General features: G+C 50.3%; 10 protein-coding genes across 10 annotated transcripts; 5 read left to right on the forward strand and 5 right to left on the reverse strand.

The window, feature by feature from the left end:
- Positions 1–2,439: 2,439 nt before the first annotated feature.
- On the forward strand, positions 2,440–2,916 carry COCCADRAFT_106842 (uncharacterized protein; the record flags this gene model as incomplete). The annotated part of the gene is made up of 1 exon (XM_007718175.1): positions 2,440–2,916. A coding segment is annotated over one exon (477 nt), but the record flags the coding sequence as incomplete, so codon positions are not given.
- A 722-nt stretch (positions 2,917–3,638) lies between these two features.
- Positions 3,639–3,866, reverse strand: COCCADRAFT_106839 (uncharacterized protein; the record flags this gene model as incomplete). The annotated part of the gene is made up of 1 exon (XM_007718176.1): positions 3,639–3,866. A coding segment is annotated over one exon (228 nt), but the record flags the coding sequence as incomplete, so codon positions are not given.
- Positions 3,867–4,328: 462 nt separating this feature from the next.
- COCCADRAFT_106856 (uncharacterized protein) lies at positions 4,329–4,820 on the reverse strand (the record flags this gene model as incomplete). The annotated part of the gene is made up of 1 exon (XM_007718177.1): positions 4,329–4,820. A coding segment is annotated over one exon (492 nt), but the record flags the coding sequence as incomplete, so codon positions are not given.
- Positions 4,821–6,367: 1,547 nt separating this feature from the next.
- On the reverse strand, positions 6,368–7,634 carry COCCADRAFT_8442 (class II peroxidase; the record flags this gene model as incomplete). Its single annotated transcript, XM_007718172.1, has 2 exons — positions 6,368–6,592; positions 6,645–7,634. The coding sequence occupies 2 exons, from the start codon at positions 7,632–7,634 to the stop codon at positions 6,368–6,370; spliced, it is 1,215 nt and encodes a 404-aa protein (XP_007716362.1).
- A 2,204-nt stretch (positions 7,635–9,838) lies between these two features.
- Positions 9,839–10,741, forward strand: COCCADRAFT_40279 (uncharacterized protein; the record flags this gene model as incomplete). The annotated part of the gene is made up of 1 exon (XM_007718178.1): positions 9,839–10,741. One exon carries the CDS (start codon positions 9,839–9,841, stop codon positions 10,739–10,741), a length of 903 nt encoding a protein of 300 aa, XP_007716368.1.
- A 272-nt stretch (positions 10,742–11,013) lies between these two features.
- On the forward strand, positions 11,014–12,129 carry COCCADRAFT_106858 (uncharacterized protein; the record flags this gene model as incomplete). The annotated part of the gene is made up of 1 exon (XM_007718179.1): positions 11,014–12,129. One exon carries the CDS (start codon positions 11,014–11,016, stop codon positions 12,127–12,129), a length of 1,116 nt encoding a protein of 371 aa, XP_007716369.1.
- Positions 12,130–12,405: 276 nt separating this feature from the next.
- COCCADRAFT_106832 (uncharacterized protein) lies at positions 12,406–13,617 on the forward strand (the record flags this gene model as incomplete). Its single annotated transcript, XM_007718180.1, has 1 exon — positions 12,406–13,617. The coding sequence occupies one exon, from the start codon at positions 12,406–12,408 to the stop codon at positions 13,615–13,617; it is 1,212 nt and encodes a 403-aa protein (XP_007716370.1).
- A 137-nt stretch (positions 13,618–13,754) lies between these two features.
- On the reverse strand, positions 13,755–14,362 carry COCCADRAFT_8446 (uncharacterized protein; the record flags this gene model as incomplete). Its single annotated transcript, XM_007718173.1, has 2 exons — positions 13,755–14,059; positions 14,113–14,362. The coding sequence occupies 2 exons, from the start codon at positions 14,360–14,362 to the stop codon at positions 13,755–13,757; spliced, it is 555 nt and encodes a 184-aa protein (XP_007716363.1).
- Positions 14,363–14,884: 522 nt separating this feature from the next.
- On the forward strand, positions 14,885–17,128 carry COCCADRAFT_106819 (uncharacterized protein; the record flags this gene model as incomplete). The annotated part of the gene is made up of 3 exons (XM_007718181.1): positions 14,885–15,126; positions 15,177–16,046; positions 16,099–17,128. 3 exons carry the CDS (start codon positions 14,885–14,887, stop codon positions 17,126–17,128), a joined length of 2,142 nt encoding a protein of 713 aa, XP_007716371.1.
- Positions 17,129–17,392: 264 nt separating this feature from the next.
- On the reverse strand, positions 17,393–18,361 carry COCCADRAFT_40284 (uncharacterized protein; the record flags this gene model as incomplete). Its single annotated transcript, XM_007718182.1, has 2 exons — positions 17,393–17,589; positions 17,671–18,361. The coding sequence occupies 2 exons, from the start codon at positions 18,359–18,361 to the stop codon at positions 17,393–17,395; spliced, it is 888 nt and encodes a 295-aa protein (XP_007716372.1).
- Between the last annotated feature and the right edge of the window lie 623 nt (positions 18,362–18,984).

The raw sequence follows: 18,984 nt of genomic DNA on the forward strand, positions 1-18,984 counted from the left end.
TCTTCTACTGTCCGCAATGTTATCGTGGTAACTGGTACTGACAGGATGAATGTGACGCAAAAGCGAGACATCATTTGAGCACTGAATCATCCCGGCACAAGTATCAGGCTCAATATATCCTGTCCACTGATGTAAAACTGCTAGGAATATTGCCTTCATCGTTTCCGATCTAATTGAAATTCCTGCATGCATCGCTGCTGCAACTGCCACCAAGTTTTAGAAGCATGATATGTTCATAAACAAACTATAACTAGCCCAGGTCTCAGGCACTTATTGACCCGTTTTGTGGCTTCGATCATCGAAGGCCCCAATTAAACTCTCATGTGATCCTGAAATTTTGGTTGTATGATCTTGTACTTCTTTTTGGGCTGTTCATATCAATTCCCTGATGAGTCTACAAATCATCTTTCCGAGGCATTTCTGTGATGATTCCTTGTTGAAAAGCTCGATTAACGATGAAAAACACGGATAATTCGGAATCAGCATAGAGGCAGCCTTGTCCACCGTTCCCGAGGCAATGCAGCTGTGGTGGCATTCATAGTTACTGGTCATTTGCAGAAAATCAGGGGCAAAAAGAAGACCAACTCCTTGCTCTCACACGAGTCGAACGCGGCAGCCTCACTCTGTAAACAGCCATATCCTCGAGCAAAAAGATTCGGACCGGGGGGTTCTACGTCCTTTCCTATCTTTTCGTCAGCCATGTTTCTATGGAAGAGTGCCGGTTTTTCAAACCTATATAGCAGATAAAATTCCTTGGTCTCCGGTCTGAGATAGTGAGGGTGAGTGGCTGACAGGGCAACGGCGATGTACCAGAGCTTGCAAACGGTAGGGCGGCATGCCTTGGCTTCACTTGAGTATGTACCATCAACTCTGCTAGGATGCCACACTCTATCGGGTCTCCCAATGACTATCCTTAACGACGAGAGCCTTCCCATACTCTATGCGAGCAACCAAGCTTGTTGTTTGGCACCAAATGATATCAATATCTTGGTAGAACCATTTTCGTCATCGTTTGAGGATGAAGCTTTCTAGCCCAGAGGGATGCCTGTCATCCACCCGCATCATTGCATGTATACATGATGTAGGAACAGATGTTTATCAACGCGAAGATTTTGTGGTTCCGCAGTCTCAACCTCTTTACGCAGATTGAGATATGCAGCAGTGCAAGCGAAGATGTGCAGCCTATTGTAAAACTAACTCTCAAGTCTGCAACAGGACGCTCTCTACTCTGATGACACAAAAAAATGTGATTTGTAGATGGCCTCTTTCAGCATATGCTCTCTAGATTTTGGTGGAGTGCAGCCAAGAGGTGCTTGCGGGATATGTTTGCTTATCCTCTCGTTGGATCTTGAGCAACAATCTTCTTTGTTAAGCTTGGACAAGCTAACCCCTTGCTAGACTGCTGACAGGGAGCACGATGCTGCACACATGTCGATAGCTTTGACAAGGAGAATGCCATCTTTTCTGACCTTCGCATCATGCGTGTTGTGATGCTGGTGGCTGTTGGTTATAGCGCCAGTGCCCTGGCTTCACCTCTCAGTCCTATCCGCGACTCCGCCGCCATCCCACCAACATTTTCGCGGCAGCCAACGAATCAACACAACAGAACGCAGAAGGCTCTCGAAGTTGTAAAATGCCTTCATGGACTACTGAGGGTCATCTCTCTCCCTTCGTAGTCAGCATTGTAGGTGGCGGCTCCGATGGAGCCCCCCGCCCAGCAAGCTTAACAACAGGCTATCTCTGTTCGACCGGCGTAGCCTTCGCAGCACTTGATCGGATTATTTGGCATGACAGTCCATAATCTGAACTGTCTGGGCAGAGAGCTCTTCCACCACGTGTGTATTCGCGAGGGTGGTTGGCAGAAACACCATTCAGTGGCCTGACTTCGATGGGCTGTCCGACAGTAGCCATCGCCAACTGAGAGTCCTATCAAACTTTCAGACACTGATTGAAATTTCCGCAGTTTAGCGACAGTGCCAGGCTCACGTCCTGAGAACTTCGGCGGTCGTCGTGATCATATGCTTTCTCTCCGCAGGAGCCCCGCCAACGCACTCGACTCCCATGGCTTCAAAGCAACCATACAAACGACGGCGATACGAGGTATAAAAGGCGTCGGAAAACTATTGGCACCAATGGATGCTCATCAGAAGATTCGTAGCGGATGATCAGGACACCACAGCCATTTCTGGCTAGGAGCGCACGACTGACAACGTGTTGACACCCTCACGCGAACCTGCATTGGCAGCAACCCAACCAAGGAGCTCTCAAGAGTATGGAAATGCTGTGTGGACCTGGCCAAACCGGAGAATGCCGCTGTGTTTCACAGATGTGACAAAGCTCACAAGATAAGCCACGTGTTGGCCCTCCCTTATATATCGGAGGAAGAATGACTGACATAAATATAGAGTAGTTCCGATCGACCTTGTCGAACCCGAGCGGAATTCCATGCAACGTTGGAGACGGGTTCTAGTGCAGGCGCGGCGTGGTTGCAGCACACCATACGATTTCTTTCGAAATGCGAATGCCCAGTATGACGAGTCGCCACACTCACAGAACCTTCTCCGCATAGAGCCCTACTCCTCGACCGTTGAACATCAGCTCTTTTTTAACAGAGGCTGGCTGCCAAATGAAGAGCATGGAAGGCAAGATCCTAGGATAAGACCACAGAACGGCACGGGCGACAGGTATGAAGGTGCGAGGCGACATAAAGACCAGACGCTGACGCGAGACGAGAACACAGCCAATATGCTTGCCATTGTCACACACGGAACCCTGCATTGTGCGCTGGCTCAGCATCAGCCGAGTCGCTTGCTTCCGACTGGACGCCACAGATGGAAAGGAAAGAAAACCAGACAAAGAAGGGGCCGTAGTGAGGCGATTCGGGCCAGCAGACAGGCTCAAACATCTGTTGTATGATTCATGTAACGGTGGAGCGGAGGCGATGAGTGGTTGCATATCCAATGTCATCTGAGGCAGTACTTCCAAGGAACACAGCATGGTATGCAAATGGCTATTTTCAGCATGAGATTAACCATGAGTCCACTCGTTCCCTTGCGACGACAGTCAGGACTGATATGAAACTCAACCCTCAGTAAGGCTTACGCGTACGGCCAGGTATTCCCACAACGAACCGCTGATATTGTTCAAAGCTTGCGAGTGATAGTATCACCTTCGTACAGAAAGATATATGGTAAGATAATAAGATAGCCTCATTCGGCTGTGAGGCGGAGCGGTGGTATCCGGAGTATGGAAAGCCATATACCAAGAGTTGGATAAACAATGCTGTCTTAGAAAGAGAAGGTGTTTAGGGGTCGAATGGTAATGCCAATGGTGGCATGATGGGGTATGCAATCCCCATTTGGTGTGGCAAGCATCCCTGGCGCCTTCTGGGAAACTCGCCTCTGATTACACTGCCCGACCTATTTGACAAGATCTTGAGATTAACGGCTGCATATGTGTGCCGGAAGATCCCCAGAACAAGTCACTGATCTGATGTCTTGCCATTTGCGAGGTTCAGTCTCCTATTCCGGGGTTCTCAGGATGGTCTTACTGTCGACTTGTCGTCAAGAACAGAGTAATCGATTGCAGCAGGCTTCATTTCCTAGACCGCTATTCCATTGGCATCGTGTGACACGCCTCTACTCCAGCAGACCTTTTTCCAACATTGGGAACAGAAGCCCAAAAGTTAATTCTGATGTCGCAAGTAACCATGGAGTCGTCGAAATAAAGATAAACAGGTCTAAGCATTGTCGTCTCAAACGGCCACAAAGCCGCAAACTTTCACTAGCGACATGCGTATATCTTATGGAATCCCAATGTTCCTTTTTCCTGCTCTTTAACTCCCGTATCCATTGCCATTCCGGTAAAGCATTCGTTCAAGCGGGGTAATGCAGCGGTGTGATTCCTAGGTCAGCTGTTAAACAACACCCCCAACACTCTAGTCAAGAACGCTGAAGTGGACCAAGGTAGGTGTGAATACTGAAACACTGATTAAAAAAGCCAAAGATCGACCTTCCATGGCCGATCGAGCCTTCATCGCCCAAGGACATTCAGTGACAGTATCCACACCACAAGGCGCTCTCGACATATGGCTTAGCCCAGATCTCATATACTGGGGAACCCAATAGCTCCTTTCGTGTGTAGTGTCTCGATGCTTGACAGCCGACGCGAAAAAGGGCTGCCTGGTATTAGGATTAAGCGTGCTTCTTTCGCAATGGCGAACCATGGAGCAGAACCATGTAACAAAGACATGGGGAGGAGAGCGGACCCATACGGCGAATAACCACTTTTTCGCTCCTAACATTCAATCCGACCACCAGGGGTGGACATCAAAGAGGCAGGAGAATTGCGGCTATTCCTAAAGTCGTGACTCCGAAGGACGATCGTGCTATCCGGAAATGGTACATGGGTGATGACCTACGTAGGACTTCGTCATTGTCGGCAAAAAAGCACATCTCGAAGCGAGACATGCAGCTGTCTAGTCTATCGAAAGTTGGCCTTGCAAGCTTTGGGTTTTGGCAATTGGTCGACATGTCTCCCGGCATACAGATTTTCGAGATGGTGTGGCAAATTGTACACGCCCGATGTGTATGTGTCTTCCTGCAGCCACCTGTCACTCCGATATTGAGAAAATATGATATCGCTACGATCGCATTCGCATATGTGTATCTCCGTCCCCTATTCAGGTTGATGGGAAAAACGTCTCGGCGCACGGCCCGTACATGGCTAAGATTGAGCGAAGGAAAGAGATGAGATCGCGTACTGGCGGATTGTGTCAAGTTTGTAAGACAGAATGCTCTTGTGGCGATATCAAGAGACACAGAAAGTCATACTTGACTATAACACTGACCTGCTTGTAGGTGAGTGGGATTGCAGTGACCAAAGAGGAAGTCCTCTAACAAAGAGCTAGGTGAGTTCATCAAGTACCCGATGCCACCTAGATGCGAAGGATTGTGACGATCTGTCTATCAAGCATTACCTAAGGGCCGACAGCCGATGCCATGTTCCGCTTGTTCTCTGGTCCCGTGGACAAGGTATATTGTTATCCGGGTATGCTAACCACTATGCAGACATCCCTTAGTGGGGTGGGGTTCGCGGGTGTCCGCTAATGCAAGATCATTCAGCCGCGTCAAGGCCTGCCTGCAATGAGCTTTCCGAATATGGGAAATCCATTTGCAGCTGCTCCAATCGATGAAGAATATCGGTGGCTTTTTGTGGTGTCTCTGGTGATCGCCGAGGGGAGGGTTTCTGTTGTTGACTCGGTGTCTTCGGCGGAGCTCTCGGTCCCTTTCCTTGTCAGAGGCGTGCGTTAGTCTGAAGCAAATCCGTCTGCTGAAAGACGACAGCTATTCCAAAAAGAGAAGCAAAAGACTTTGTCTATTGCCAATGTCGCTGGAGCAGATGAGCTGAGGGGGGTGTGATCATGAGGGGCAGGCAAGATTGGAAGCAACCAACTTCACGCCGGTCCGTGCGCCATATTCCCCTCGAGCAGCTCAGCGACACGACCAGGCATTCGGTGGTCTCTACTCTGTCCACGGAGCTGTATGTTATATATACGACTGGATCTTTCGGCTCGCCAGCTCGAGTATAGGGAGAAAGACATTGTCTTGAGATTTGTGGTTGGCAATCAAGGACCTGCGTCGACAGTATGAGTAACGTGGACAGGATGCAGCAGACTCACAAGAAAACGTTAAACGCTACTTTATAATCGGAAACATTGTGAATTTCTCTCGTGTGGAGCCTGGCCCCAGTGCAATTGTATGCATGCAGCTATTCGGCAGTGCGCGAGACGCGTTGCTGCAATTGACTAATAGCCCGCGCGACATCAACTGTAGGAACAGGATACAACAGCTTTCTCGAAGAATACACTCGAGTCATAGAACCACTTCTCTCGGGTGTTCAGGAGAAACGATCACACCAAGGGTAAAGATGGTTGCGGACTTAACGTTACAGATTCACGGAGGCGATGTCCACAAAGAAAGTCTTTGTTCTTCCTAGAATCAGTCCGACTACGATCCAGAAATTGCCAAACCATCTTTCCACACACATTCTTGGCGTGTTTCTCTCGCGGCCTATTACCTATTATCGTACAGTCTCTGTCCGATCAACTCGGTGTGGAAATTCAGGAGCAAGTATAATGTCAAGGATTCCTCTTGCTCACTGATCCTGGACATGAGTAGTTGCTGCACAGTCCATAGGCTGCAACAACAAAAGAGTTCGGTGAACAAACAATGCAGACTGACGATTCAAGAGTCAAGAGCGCAAATGAGCTACAAAGCTTTCTATCTAGGATATGCAGAGCACTCATTCTACATGAAACATATCGTAACCAGCAATTTCTCATACGTAATGATACGATGCGAGCACTCTACGGTTCCGTGTCCCTACCCGAAATGACACCTGTCAGCTGAATAGCATCATCCACCAAGTTATTGAGCTGATCAAACTCTCCTTGTAGCCACCTATCCAGCACGATTTGGTCTTCGTTGACGAATGATTTGCGCTCGGCAGGCAGGACACCGGTGCATTCCTTGAGATCATTGATGTTGTTGACACCGAGTAACGACAGACGCGTATAGGCTTTGGCATAGTCCTGATCATTCTGTCAGCTTGGATTCTCGAACAGCATGATTGAAAATACTTACTGAATTCCACCTTCCTTGTGCAGTAGCCCTGTCGCTGAACTGCGCCCAGGATGTACTTGTTCTCGAGTCCTTGCTCAAGTTGATATCGCTTTGGAACTTGAGGACACGAGGCGGAGCGTTGTTGGTGGTCTGAGGGTAGAAGGCCATATCCCATACACCGGGTGTCGAGTCTTGTGGGTCACCGTCGCGACTGGTGTCGACAAAGTGCTGCTGCGACGTGGTGTGTGCGCCTACCAGGGCTACGAGGTCATGGGCGTCGATAGTCTTGTCTTGAAACATCTTGATGAGCTTATCTGCCGAGTCCTTCTCCCCAGGCAAAAGACCAGTGGGGCCCGCTTTGCTGTTGTCTTTGCGGCCAACGAAGGTGCGGAGACGGGGGCCGAGCGGGCAAACGACAGTCGCGACATTGGCGCCGAACTGGATGATGTCTGCCATACTCATTCCATATTGGTTGTATTTAGTATACCACTTCTTTGTCTGGTCGGCAATGGCTGCAAGCCCATTATTGTCGGTTCTCGTCATCTCATCACTAAGGAGAATACTGCCGTCCGCACCACCGTAGCCACTGCTCTTCGACCAGACACCTGCATCGTGGAAGCCCAGACGCACAGCTTGACGGGCGAATTTATTGCAACGACCGGAGGTACCGTTAAACTTGGCTGTCATCTCATATGCGAGCCACTTCCAATGGCAACACAAATCAGCTTTGCAAGCTGCACTTCCGATGTTGCCAACTGGGATCGATGTATCCATGACAGTGGACTCGGCAGACTTCTGGTCCAGGATAATGGCTTTGATGTCTTTGCCGATAGCTGTAAGCTTAGAATCTGCGAGAGTCTTGAGATCGCCAATGAGTTCTTTGGAAGTCTGGCGCTTTTCCCGAGCGGCTAGGTAGCGCATTTCGGCCATGGTGTCACCCATGCCGGGGTGAGCTTCGGCCAGGGGGATGTATGCCAGAAGGGCATAACTGAGGTAGGAGAGAGCCTTCATTGTGGTTTATGATGTTGAAACGAATGGATAAAAGATGATGTCGACTCTGGATCGATACAATGTTGTGATCACAACAGCTTTTATATCAACCTTTTTTCCATGCCAGGGTACAAGTTCGAAAGCAAAGTCAGCCTACGCATACCAGAATCGAAGATGATTTGCTAGACATCTTAGATTGAAATTCGACTATCAAAGCCACCATGAGCTCTAGACACTCGGAATAGATGAATACGAAGACCCTCGGCTTTGCACCTGGCCTGATGAATGCCGTAGGGCCCTCGTGGCGTTGATCTATCGATTTTGCCGCACTTTAGTTGCATGGTATTTGACCACATGGTCAAGGAAGAAACATAGTTTCCAGTCGCATGGTAGCTGACAGCGGAGCGGGATATGCAGCCTAAATCATTGGCCAGATGAGCAAAGGGGAAGGTAACTTGTGCCTGGATGGCGGATCCTCAGATACGAGAGGTAAAACTAGTTGCGGAAAGCTGCTGTAATACCTGACTTAAATTACACATGCTTTTTTGAGTCTGGTGTGTAATACAAATCTCTAGCGTAGTCTGAGGAATTGTTACATGACGAACTTGATTTGCCCCCCTTCTCGTTAGCTTTCCCATGCGCTAGGTAATTGAACGTGTGACACGCTCCACGCTAGCGCATACCACAACCACATGCCCTCGAATTGACTGTGTGGAATTGACTTGTATCCCAGTACAAACACAAGTCACCTGGCAAACATTCTCCCGACGGTCAAAAGGGCCGGTGTAGCCTTTCAAGCAGATGCAGTGATATATTGAACGAGTACCTGGAACTCATACTTGGCATGCATACAGCAAGACTATTCTTAGCCATTACTGGTTGAATGGTTCCAGGTCCCAGGTTGATAGATCGCGCAGGTGCAATCTCGACCCGTCTATGGTGAGACGCTAGATGCATTAAGACTTCAGCCTCACCATTGTAGTAGGTTTGGAGTCTTACCAAATCCTTTCCAAAATTGTAGGTGATATTGGGGGTAGGTTAAAGACAGTTTATCTGAATAAATCAACCAAGGACGCCAAACGTAAAGATTTTTATGGGATCAAAGATCGATGTCATTGCAAGGATACTTGGAACCAGCCGGTAAGCTGCATAGCAGGGGATGTGCAAAGACAGCGTACATTTAACCGGATAACGTATGTTCAGCTCTTGAGTCCCAAGCCAATATCGCGGAACCATAGGAATGTTCCGCGTCTTGTGTCTGCGCCTAATACGCTCGGCTTCTCGAAAGGCGGCTACTTTGTGTTCCCGGGACCGAGGCAGAGGGGAATACCAAGCCAAAGCGAAGAGTGTATATCACGTGACTCGTACTTTCGAGGGGAAGTTTGGTACTCCCAATTTGTTGATATGGATTGCAGTATGTTCGCAATGCAAGGTCCTCTTGACGCGCAAAGTAAATCAGCTAGATGGCAACTAAGAGAGGAGAGGGGATGTCGCATGAGCGTATAACTATGCAGAAAAAGAAAAAGAAAGAATACCCACCACTAGGGCTCGTCAAAGTCAGATTCGCTAGCTACCTACGACTGAACGGGCAGGCTTGATGCTTGTATGACGGAAGGCTTTGCTTAGCGGGTGGGACGAGAGTCAGGTAATCAAAGATCCCAAGACGGCAGGACCGTTGCAAATGAGTTGACGATGGCATGCATTACTGTTGGCGTAGCGAGTAGGACTAACAAGCAAGGTGAGCGGAGATGGTGGAGCTGACAAAGGCCGCCATCTCAACTCAGCTTAGGCAGATTCTAATTCAGTCGCTCGCGGGATCCTTCTTTTCCCACAGCCACCGCCTCGCAACACTGACAACGCAACATAAGAGGACCTTTGCATCTAATTTCGGACACAACAGGGTTGACAGCGATGGATGTTGTTGTTGTTGTTGTGCGGTGTAGGCCTCTGCACCGTTATGTGCGAGAAGATGCGGTAGGCTTCGATGCTGCATTGTCAGCTTTCTGAGGCTCAGCCTTTCTCAGCTGCTGCGCATCAGACGGAGCTACGCGATCCCGTTCGTTTGTGCGCAGTAGACTAGTATAATTCCCGCTTTCTTCAGCTCTTCTCCTTCTTCTTGTTTGGTTCATACCCATACATATTTTTCCACGGTCCCCATCGCAGTCGCGATAATCTCATCCTATTGGCTGGCCCTGGATTACGCAACAATCTACAACAAGGCTGATATGCAAATTTCCAAGATGCGGCGGCTGTCAGGCCTTTTCTCCGGACCCAAGACTTCATTCCAAGTTCTCTCGGATCTCCACCTTGACCACGAATCACAGTATCTTACCTTTCACATACCAGTAGCAGCGCCGTATTTAATCCTCGCTGGAAATATTGGCCGCCTACTTGACTATGAACAATATCTCGCCTTTCTCATACGGCGATGTAACCTTTATGAGAAAGTCTACTTGGTTCTTGGGGCACTCGAATTCCATGGAGTTGGATGGATGGAAGGCCTGCAGTTAGCACATCAGCTGGAAAAAGAGCCAGCAACACAAGGCAGGTTGGAGATACTCTACGAGACGAGAAGTGATGTGCCGGGAACGAACATCACACTGTTAGGGTGCACTCTCTGGAGTCAGATTCCAAAGTCGGATGCAAGCGCTGCTTTGCGCAAGATGCCAGAGTTTGACGAGGTCGATGGGATTCAAGACTGGAGTGTAGAGAAGCACAACGCCGAACACGAGCGAGACCTCCAGTGGTTAGTCGACGAACTGAAGAATCCAAGCGCAGGCGAAAGCAGCTTAGCCCCTGGTGCTTCTGCATCAAGACAGCAACGGCAGCTTATCGTCGTCACAGCGTTTTCAGCAGATCTTCGTGAATGTCTAGAACCTTGGCAAGTCGACGCCCCGTGGGCCTCCTCATACGGAACAAACCTTCTGGACAACCCATCATTCAATGCTATTAAGATGTGGATCTCGGGAACGACAGGCCGGACATGCGAGTTCAAAAAAGGGCAGACGACAGTTGTTAGCAACCAGCGTGGAAGAGTCAGCGAGCACGTAACTGGCGCATTGAAAGATGGCCTGTCAGAAAAGCAGAAAGTCGGCTTGTTCGACGTCATGCGGGTTGTGAAGACGTAGCGATGCATACTGGGCTTGCCAAATCTTACCATAAAATGACTGATCACATATCTTTGTGGCCTTGTGCATGAATGCGAGGTACGAGACGTCAGTTTGCCAGCCCCGCAATGCTGACCAATATCTCCCAACCCTATGACGTTGCCCGTATTCAAGAAAATACGATGATGCCTAATTACAATCAAATATAGCAATTACAATTTTCGATACCGTGGTCGGCTACTCTAGCTCCCACTTTATTCAACTCTACAATTCCAAACCTCTTTACCCCCGATATGACCGACGATACAATCACTTTGACAGCATCTTGTCTTTGCAAGACACACGTTCATATCACCACTATCCCCAAGTTCAGTCTCCCTCTGAAAGCGCATATCTGCCACTGTGACACTTGTCGGCATGTGTCGGGCTCTCTTTACAGTTCGCTAGCGTACTGGCCCTCGCCACGCTCTACAGTTGACCTCTCAGGCTACAAGCTCTTCAACTTCAGTCCAGCATTCAACCTTCTGTTCTGCGCAAAATGCTCTACTCCCATGATTGGCGCCTTCAAAGATGAGACGAAGCCGCTGCTCATGGTGACGGGCGCACTAAACAACTTTGCGTGCGATGTGGAAGTGGTGAAATGGTCGCACATGGGATTCATAGGCGATACAAAAGATGGAGGCGCAAGCGTATGGATGAAGTATATCAATGCTTCCGGTCCACCTTTGAAGTGTTTCAAGACCGAAACTAGAGGCGATAGTGCAGAAGAGCTGGCAGATGATTGGCAATTGCAGTTGAAATCAACAGATACAATTACGGAGCGACAAAACGCCATACCCATTCGATGTAAATGCCGAGGCGTAGATCTCGTCCTGAATCGCGGCAACTACGATAATGTCGCCACTGAGCAATTACCCTGGAACGTGGATCCAACTAGTAGAAGGCTGAAGGCCGAGCTCTGTGGCTGCGATAGCTGTCGGTTACATACTGGAAACGACGTCTTCTGTTGGACATTTGCAGATCTGCAACACATCTCTTTCCCCGTCTCTACGGACGAGAACGAATTTCCATCAAACATGCAAGACTTGGCTGCTTTGGTCAATAGCAAGGATACACGAATTGGCTCTCTGGTATATTACGAATCGTCGCCTGGTGTGCATCGATATTTCTGCAATACGTGCTCTACTACTATCTTCTATACTGTGAGCACGAGACCGCGCTTCATTGATGTAGCAGTGGGCACTCTCGAGGCAACAGATGGAGCGAGGGCAGAGAGTATATTGGCATGGCAGTTTGACTACGGCGTCGGTCATAAGGAAGATGGAGCTGGAGGGTGGCGTGAAGGTTTGTTTGAGAGGATAGAGAAGTCGTTGAAAGAGTACGGCCGCACAAGGTCAGCTTCTGGTTAACTAGATCGGTGATACATGTGAAGCAAGTTGCATGTAGCGGATACTTGGAGCAAACAGACAATAGCCATTATGTTATGGACCGCAACCCACAATAGTTGGTCAGATGTTTCCCATTCACCATCACTAGGGCCTCACCTCATTCCGTCTTCACCCCGCAAACCAACTTTATCATAGTCGTAAATTCAGCAATCTATAATTCTCCTCTCACCCACCCCTCGTTTGCCAACTTCCCAATCCTGACTCCACACCGTGAAGATTCTCAACACCAAAGAAATCATGTCGGAACCAACTCCTACAGTGGCGCGACCGCCAGGCGCAGTATTTCGTGTAGTGAAGACTCTTTCAAAAAGCTCTTCAAGTACAGGGGTATATCTCTGTCTTCCACGCACTCTTCCTTCCTCTTCTGAGCCCACAATGGACATTGACGAAGATCTTTCAAACCGATGCGCACCAATCTTGGCGGCGTTTGGGAAGATGACTGGGAACGAACGCCTACAGCAGCAACTTAGTCTACTCGAGTATGAGAGGCTTGGACACGTGCTATACCAAAATATACAGGAAAACCGAACATCGTTACTACGTTCGGGGCAGATAGAGATGCTACCGCAGCTCGTAGTGGTCAAGATGTCTACGGAGAAAGAGAAGGTGCGGAGAGAAGTCGAGGTGGTAGAGGAGATCCATAGAATGGCCGGGGAAGTGACCACGCTGCATATAGGGTCATATGTACTGGGGTCTCAGCACACAGAGGCGCCAGAGACATCGTACATGGTTTTGCGCCCTATCTTTGGGCCCACGCTTGAGGAATTCAGTGAAAGGAGCAGCTGCTGTAGGAGCGGGCACATTCCAGACTGGCTGATGGCGCATGTCTGTATCGCTTTGATCGAGGCGGTCAATTTCTTGCATGAGCATGGCCTGGTGCATGGCAGGATCGAGGCGTCCAATGTCATGTTGAGCTTGTACCCGGTGTACATGCACCATCGGTATCGTGGGTACCCGGATGTGCAACTGATTAATTTTTCAGATTGTGCATCAGCAGCGGCAAAAGATACAGCCCTGGATGTGAGAGGCGTGCTGGTGGTCTTGGGAGAAATCATGATCAAGCAGAGCGACGCCGCCCCATCTAGACGTTCCAAACGGGACGTTCGTGGTCGAGTCCGAGAAAAACAAGGCGAGCAAAACCTTCTTCTAGCTCAGATTAAGAGCATGACTACAGCTGATTACGAAGGAGATATGGACATACAAGGCTTACAAAGGTCACTAGTAGGCATAGCGCAAGACATGCGACATGTTGGTCCCGAAACGATGCCGAGAGACATCATGAGGCTGCTCCATGCAGATTTGACGACAGCCGGAGAACTCGAGTGTGCAGTGCGAAACCCTTTAGTTCTCAAATTGAGGAGTCAGAAGGAAGTGACAAAGGTCGTTAGGGACGATGGGTCAGTTGCTGTTGTTGGTGTGGAAAATGTGGAGACGAAGACTAGGGATTAGGCGGTTGTGAAAAAAAGCAAAGAGACGATCAGAATCAAGGAGAAAGGAACGGATTAACAGAAGATCGGTTTGTAGAGGCCATGGACACAGAGAGCTTCATATGTTCAATTTGTGTATTCCAAGTGGAATAAAAAAGGCTACAGCCATTCCTGGGGCACAGCTCTTTCTGACCATGTTCTTTCGCTTTCCCATGCCAGCCAATCTGACCGCGTCGTAGGCAGCAGACCCATTGCATTGACCTTCCAGATTCCGAGGGCTAACATGAGCAGATTGCAGGCAATGTAGACGAGTTTGACTCCGAGCAGGCGGCCGGCGGTGCCGGGGGTTTGGTATGGGGCAAAGGTGCGTTGGAGGCCAAGGACAGCGAGGACGGGCGTCTTGAAGAGGGTGAATACCATGAAGACGGAGAAGATTTGGAGCGTGTTTCCAGTCATGTACATGCCTGTTTGCCTAGTTAGTGAAGGTGGAGGTGTAATGGAAGGCGGAAATAAGTACCAAAGGCATTCATGGGCAGCTGCTTAGCGGGGGCAATGGCAACCTCCCAGGCCTTTTTCATCTTGAGCGTGTCCATCTCGTCTGCGGTCGGAGGCACGCGCTGATTTTTGGAGGCCTGGGAACGCTCCTTCTTGGTCAGCGAGGCCGTGTAGCCAGGCGGGTCGATGAGAGCGGGATTCTTGGGCTTGGATGCGGGTGTCGAGTTGAGGTCGACGACCCATTGTGGGGGTGGAGGCGGGGCAGCAGCCATTTGTACTCGAGGAGTGGACGGGTGGTTATGGGCGTAGATGTGTGCCTGGCTGTGGCTGTGGCTTCAAGACGCGGATGGTGGCGGCGGTGGTGATGGTATTGCGGCTGCGGTGGTGCGGAGCGCGCCGTAGGTGGAGACGAAGTGCGGGAGTGCTTGGCAGGGATGCACGTCCCCTCCTCCGTGTTGACCGCCGCCGGGCGTGTCTCCATCCATAAAAGTCACCACTCGTCCGAACCCCCGTCTCCCAATCCCCCGGACGCCCGCCCCAATCCCTCTGCCACCCTCGCTACGACATGCGCTACGCCATCCACGTCCGACACACGAGCGAATAAGCTAATCTCTCAAGACCCCGCATTACCACCACCCGCATCCACCAACAGAGAGGGGCGCCAGCTGGGCGAGGGTCCATTTGTTGATTGCGCAACGGCCAGGCAGATATCAGGATAACTAGCCCACCATGAGCCAGGGCGGCCAGGATGCAAAGCTCTTCGCGAGGGTACGTCTTCTGTCCATCCCTCCACCATGTTTCTCCCCTACGCTCTCGATAGCCTACGCTTACACCCATCACCCGTTCCACAGGGCAAGGTCGCCGAACTCCGCCTCGAGCTCAACAGCGGCGGCAAGAAGGACAAGAACTTCTCGGCAAAGAAGACGGCCCTCAAGAAGATTGTCGCAAACATGACCATGAGCAACAACGACATGGTCGCCCTCTTCCCAGACATCGTTGGCTGCATGCATATACCTAGCCTGGAAATCAAGAAGATGTGCGTAACCTTCTGAATTTGCTGCATGTACCCTGCTGACGAAGACGCAGGTGCTTTCTGTATTTGGTCAATTATGCCAGGATAAAACCTGACATTGCCCTCAAGGCATTGCCCATCATACAGGAGGACATGAACGACAGTAACCCCCTCGTGCGCGCCCTTGCCCTACGCACAATGTCCTACGTGCATGTTCGCGAATTTGTCGAAGCCACTGTTCCACACCTAAAGAACCTTCTCAAAGACGCCGACCCTTATGTGCGAAAAACCGCCGCCTTTTGCGTCGCTAAACTCTACGACCACGACCGACATCTGGTCGAGCAGTCGGACCTCATCGATAAGCTCAATGGCATGTTGAGGGACGAGAACCCCACCGTAGTGTCGAGTGCACTCGCCAGCCTCATGGATATTTGGGAACGAAGCGAGAACATCAAGCTCACCATCGACTATGCTAGCGCCTCCAAGATTGTCTCCATCTTGCCAGACTGCTCTGAATGGGGCCAGACATATATCCTTGAAGCCATGATGAACTATGTTCCTCAAGACAACAGCGAAGCCGCTATCCTCGCCGAACGCATATCTCCTCGCCTTTCACATTCGAATTCCGCCGTCGTTCTTACCTGCATCCGCGTTATCCTTTACTTAATGAACTATATATCCGACCAAAAGGTCATCACTTCTTTATGTAACAAGCTTTCCCCACCGCTAGTCACCCTTCTTTCCAAAGGCCCGGAGATTCAGTACCTGGCCCTTCGCAATGCACTTCTTATCCTACAACGTCGACCGGAGGTTTTGCGCAACGATATCCGCGTTTTCTTCTGTAAATACAACGACCCCATTTATGTCAAGGTCACCAAGCTCGAGCTCATCTTCATGCTGGCCACTGAGCGCAACATCAAGGAGGTGTTGACTGAGCTGGCAGAGTGAGTTTCTGCCCTTCAACTTTCCTTGACCTACTCAACTAACAACAACTAGATATGCCACTGAAATTGACGTTGATTTTGTCCGAAAATCCGTCCGTGCTATTGGCAAGCTCGCCATTAAGATCGCTCCAGCAGCCCAGCTCTGCATCAGCACTCTTCTCTCACTCGTCAGTACAAAGGTATCGTACATTGTGCAAGAAGCGACGGTCGTTATCCGGAACATCTTCCGCAAATATCCCAATCAGTATGAGTCCATCATCTCGACATTATGCGAGAACCTCGACTCACTTGATGAACCCGAAGCAAAGGCGGCCATGATCTGGGTGATTGGTGAGTATGCAGACCGAATCGAGGACTCTGATGTTCTTCTTGAGGATTTCTTGGATACATTCCAAGAAGAAACACACGAAGTGCAGTTGGCTCTTCTTACGGCCACAGTCAAGCTGTTCATCCAGAGACCTACTCGAGGGTCGGCCATCGTGCCCAAGGTGCTCAAGTGGGCAACGGAAGAAACGGACAATCCCGACTTACGGGACCGAGGCTATATGTATTGGCGTCTTCTTTCTTCAGCACCCGAGGAAGCGAAAAAGGTGGTCATGGGGGAGAAGCCTCCGATTACAGCTGAAGAGTCTGAGAAATTGGACCCTGGCACTTTGGAGGAAATGTGCCTTAATGTAGGGACATTGGCAACTGTGTACCTGAAGCCAGTAAACCAAGTGTTCCGCAGCGCGCGGCCACGAAAACTACAGGATTCGCCCGCGTTGCAAAAGGAAGAGCTGCCAACGTTCAAGGCAGCTCAGCAAGCCCGGGAGCGCTCTGCGGCGGAGCGGACTAAGCTGGACGTGACGACGAATGGCAATGGCAGTCTGAGCCCCAGCAACGGCAACGGCATGGCGGGTGCCGTGAATGATGCCGACATGTATTTTGCAAGTGTGGGCCGACAGAGCTCATTTGGCGGAAGCCCAATCACTGCGGATCCAGTCGGGGGGATTGGAGGGGGATGGGTAGTTAATCAGAATGAGCCGCAGCATATGGTGATTAGTCCAGGGGTCAATGATGGAAATCAAGACTTGCTGCTTTGAACAATTTACAGAGCGGAGTGTGTACATAGAGTAATAATACACCTACCAGTCAGGCATGACTTGCCATTTCATCGGGTCCACCACGTACCAGAAGAGCATGCTTGAACCATGGGATAGGAGAAATAACAAGCTATCAAAAGAAATGCACACTAACGTAGTGTGACTCAATCCTCCACCGCAAACTTACACCTTGTTGGAAAGGAAGCACGCCCAAAGCGATCATTATCACGCTCAACAGCCATGAACCCCGCCCTTGTCTGCTCTTCAGTCATCAGCCAGCAGTGGTGCCCTCTCCCTATCCTCGCTGACCACGTGGCCGCGTGGGAAAGGATCGCGGCCCAGCAGACCCGGCACGCCGACGGCAAGACTGAGCACGAACAAGAGACCGCCAATAGTAAAAGCAAAGATCCACTGCAATTGCAGAATATGTGGGCGAGTGAGAAACTGACCCACTCCCGTTGCTACATGGGGACAATGTTAGCGTATTTCTTTTTTTCATATGTTTTTTCATGCAGGACGAAGGGAAAGGAAAAGGGACGTACAAAACGCCAGAAGCGACAGGGCAAATCCCATGGTGTAGTCCTTGTAGGCTACAAGGAAGAACAGGCCAAAGGCAAGCCACCCCCAGATGAAGAGATTGCAAACAATGCGGAAAGCCTCATGGTTTGTGTGCAGGGCAATGGCACCACACCAGTCGAGGGCGACAAAGTTCCATGCAAGTGGGCCGCTGACGATGCCAATATGGATGGCGCGGGGCGTGGTGCTGTGTCGGAAGTAGGCAAAAGTTAGATTGAAAAAGTTGATGACGAGCAGCACCTCTGCGAGCCAAAAGTGGCTGCGGACAAATAGATTGACAAAGCCAAAGAGCAGCAAGTTGTTGGCAATAAAGTGGGAGCCAATATTTGCTGCGGCGGTCACGTATACCGTGTCGCTCATGTACAGGGCGTAGGCATACACGAGCTGCACGGCAAATAGAATCAGCCAGTATATCGACGTGAAGAGGCTGCTCTGTGCAAATGGCGTGGGGATGTTATTCTTCCAGAAGCGGTGGGCGCCGTGACCACTCGGGGCATGGAACGTGTAGTAGAAGGTTGTTATGACGAGGAGCAGGTAGCTGAGCGATGTGGTGATTTTGTAGAGGAGTATAGCCTGGGAGGAATGCTCATCGCGCTTTGCAAAGGGATTTAGGCTGCTGCGGCTTGAGCCATTGCTTGGGGGCGCGGATGACGCCATAACAGCTGATGGTGGGGGGAATGCCGACGTTGATTGCGAGCCAATGGAGACTCGAGGCAGACTTGACAGTGCTATATCACCGCGGCAGAGTGTGGAAGGAGGGGGAGTGGCACGAAGGCGGCGAAGAGGTAGTAAGAGGGGAAGAGAGGGGAGGGGAGAAGAAATGGACAGCAGAAGGTAAGAAGGGCTAGTAAATAAAGAGGCGGAATGTACCTGCTTGGGACGAAACGCATAGGTACATACGGTCTACGCCACGCTCGCTTGCCTCGTTCCTTCCTAACAAAAGAAGAGTACCCGCTTTACCCTTTTGCCCTTGCCTTGCACCCAAAGCACGTCAGCCCACGGCAGCACAGCCAAACAGGAAAACAACCCGGAAATAATAAAACAACAAAATTCAGCAATGATGGGAGAAGTGGAGAGGGCGAAAAGAGAAGAAGAAAAGAAAAGAAAAGAAAGACGAGCAAGACAGTGTTCCCCCTCTCCCCTCCGCCCACCACGACTTGTCTTCGTCTCGTCTCGTGCACATGGTCACCACAGGCATGGGCATGGGGCAATGGGAGACTAGTGGCCAAAACCCAAACGTACGTCACACACGTACGCTAACGGAGCCATGCAGGCTGCAT

This window comes from Bipolaris zeicola (genome assembly GCF_000523435.1).
Source record: "Bipolaris zeicola 26-R-13 unplaced genomic scaffold scaffold_217, whole genome shotgun sequence".
Lineage (NCBI taxonomy): Eukaryota > Fungi > Ascomycota > Dothideomycetes > Pleosporales > Pleosporaceae > Bipolaris > Bipolaris zeicola.